The sequence below is a fragment of the Dendronephthya gigantea genome, unplaced genomic scaffold (genome assembly GCF_004324835.1).
Source record: "Dendronephthya gigantea isolate DGI-Jeju-01 unplaced genomic scaffold, DenGig_1.0 000127F, whole genome shotgun sequence".
NCBI lineage: Eukaryota > Metazoa > Cnidaria > Anthozoa > Malacalcyonacea > Nephtheidae > Dendronephthya > Dendronephthya gigantea.
Window position 1 is genome coordinate 676,129 of NW_021163137.1, and position 2,273 is coordinate 678,401.

General features: G+C 47.1%; 1 protein-coding gene across 1 annotated transcript; it reads left to right on the forward strand.

Annotated features, from left to right (window-relative positions):
- On the forward strand, positions 1-908 carry LOC114535889 (octapeptide-repeat protein T2-like; the record flags this gene model as incomplete). The annotated part of the gene is made up of 2 exons (XM_028557217.1): positions 1-14; positions 311-908. Coding segments are annotated over exons 1-2 (612 nt in total), but the record flags the coding sequence as incomplete, so codon positions are not given.
- Between the last annotated feature and the right edge of the window lie 1,365 nt (positions 909-2,273).

A 2,273-nucleotide genomic window follows, 5' to 3' on the forward strand; every position in this document is an offset into this window, starting at 1 on the left:
ATGTTGGGAAAAAGGTAAGAAAAAGTTGGAGTAAAAGATGTGGAAAATGTTGGGAAAGAGATAGGGGGAAAATTGGGAGAAAGTTGGTAGAAAGTTATGGAAAAATTTGGGAGAAGGTTGAGAAAATTTTAGGGAAATGTTGAGAAAATGATGGGAAAGAAGTTATGGAAAGGTTGGAAGAAAGTTGGAAGGAAGTTGGGAAATTGTGTGGAAAAATGTGGAAAGAGGGGAAGAAAAAAAGGGGAAGAGAGAGAAGGAGAAAAAAAGGGGGGAAAAGATAAAGGAAGAAAAAAAAAAGGGGGAAAAAAAGGGAAGGGGAAGAAGAAAAAAGGGGAAAAAGGGAGAAAAAAGGAGGAGAGAGGAGAGGGGGAAAAGAAAAGGGAGAAGAAAAAGAGAGAGAAAAAAAAGGGGAGGGGAGGAAAGGAAAGGAAAAGAAAGGGAGAGAAGCAGAGGGGAAGAGGCAAAAGGAGGGAAAAGGGGGGGAAGAAAGAAAAGGAGGGAAGAGGAAAAAAAGAGAAGAGGGAGGGGAGAAAAGGGGGGAAAAGGAGAGGAGAGGAGGAAAAAAGAAAGAGGAAAGGAAAGGGGGGAGGAGAGGAGGGGAAGAAGGAAGGAGAGGAAAGGGGAAGAGGAGGAGAGGGGGAGAGAGAGAGGGAAAAGGGAGAGGAAGGAGAAGGAGAGGGGAAGAAAAAAGAAGGAGAGGGGAGGAGAAGGAAGGGAGAAGGAACGAGGAGGGAAAGGAAAAGAAAAGGAAGAAGAGGGAGGAGAAGGGGGAAAGAGGAAGGAGGGGAAGGAAAAAAAGGAGGGGGGGAAAGAAGAGAAAGAGGAGAGAGGGAAAAGAAAGGGAGGAAGAAAAAAGGGGGGAAGAGAGAAAGGAGAAAGAGAAAAGGGAGGGAGAGGAAAAAAAAGAAAGGAGAGGGGAGGGGAAAAAAACGAGGGGGGGAGAAGAAAAAAAGAGAGGAGAAAAAAAAAAGGGGGAGGAGAAAAAAAGAGAAAGGAGAGGAAAGAGAAGAGGGGAGGAGAAGAGAGAAAAGGGAGAAAAAAAAGGGAGGGGAAAAAAAAAGGGGAAGAAAAAAAAAGGGGAGAAAAAAAAAAGAGAAAAAAAAAAGGGGAGAAAAAGAAAGGGGAGGAGGGAAAAAAAAGGGGAGGAGAAAAAGAAGAGGAGAGGAAGGGGAGGGGAGAGGAAAAAGGGGGGGAAAAAAAAGCAGAAAGAAAAAAAGAAGAGAAAGAAAAGGGGGGAGGGAAAGAGGAGGAAGAGAGAAAAAAAGAAGAAAGCGAAAAAAGAGGGGGGGAGAGGGGGAGAAAGGGGGAAAGAGGGGAAGGAAAGAGAGAGAGGAGAGAAGGGGAGAGGAAAGGGGGAGAGGAAAAAGAGAGGAAAGGGGGAAGGGGGGAGGAAAGAGAAGAAAAGGGAGGGGAAAGAGGAAAGAGGAGGGAGAGGGGGAAGAAAAAGAAGAGGGAGAGGGGAAAGGAAAAAGGAGAGGGAAGGGGAGAAGAAGAGGAGAGAGAGAAGGGGAAAAGAAAGGAGAAGGGAAAGGAAAAGAAAAGAGGAGGGAGGGAGGGGAAAAAGGAGAGGAGGGAAAGAGGAAAAGGAAAGGAAGAGGAAGGGGAAGGGAAAAGAAGAGGGAAAGAGGAAGAAGAGAAAGAGAGAGGGGGAAAAAAGAGAAGGGAAAAAAGGAAAGGGGAGGGAAAGGAAAAGGAGGGAAGGGGAAAAGGGGAGGAGGAGGGAAAGGAGAGAAGAGGGAAGGAAGAAAAGAGGAGAGGAAGGGAGAGGAGGAAAGAGAAAAGGGGGAGAAGGGAAGGAGAAGAAAAGAAAAGAAAAGGGAAGGGAAAAAAGGAAAGGAAAGGGGAAGAGGAGAGAAAAGGGAAGAGGGGGGAAGGGGAGAGGGAAAGGAGGGGAGAGAAAAGGAGAAGGAGGGAGGAAGGGAAGGGGAGAAGGGAAAGGAAGGAAGGGAGAGGAGAGAGGAGGGAAAAAAAAAGAAGGGAAAGAAAGGGAAGGAAAAGGGAGGAGGAAAAAGGGGAGAAAGAAGGGGAGGAAAAAAAGGGGAAAAGGAAAGGGGGAGAAAAAAAGGGGAGAAAAAAAAGGGGGGGGGAAAGGGGGAAAAAAGAGGAGAAAAAACAGGGGAAAAAAAAGGGGAGAAAAAAGAGGAAAAAAAGAGAAGAAAAGGGGGGGAAGGGAGGGGGGAGGGAGGAGGGGGAGAGGGAGGGAAGAGGCGGAGAGGAAGGGAGAGGGGGAGGAGGGGGAGGAAAAAGGAGAGAAGGAGAGAGGAGAGAAAATT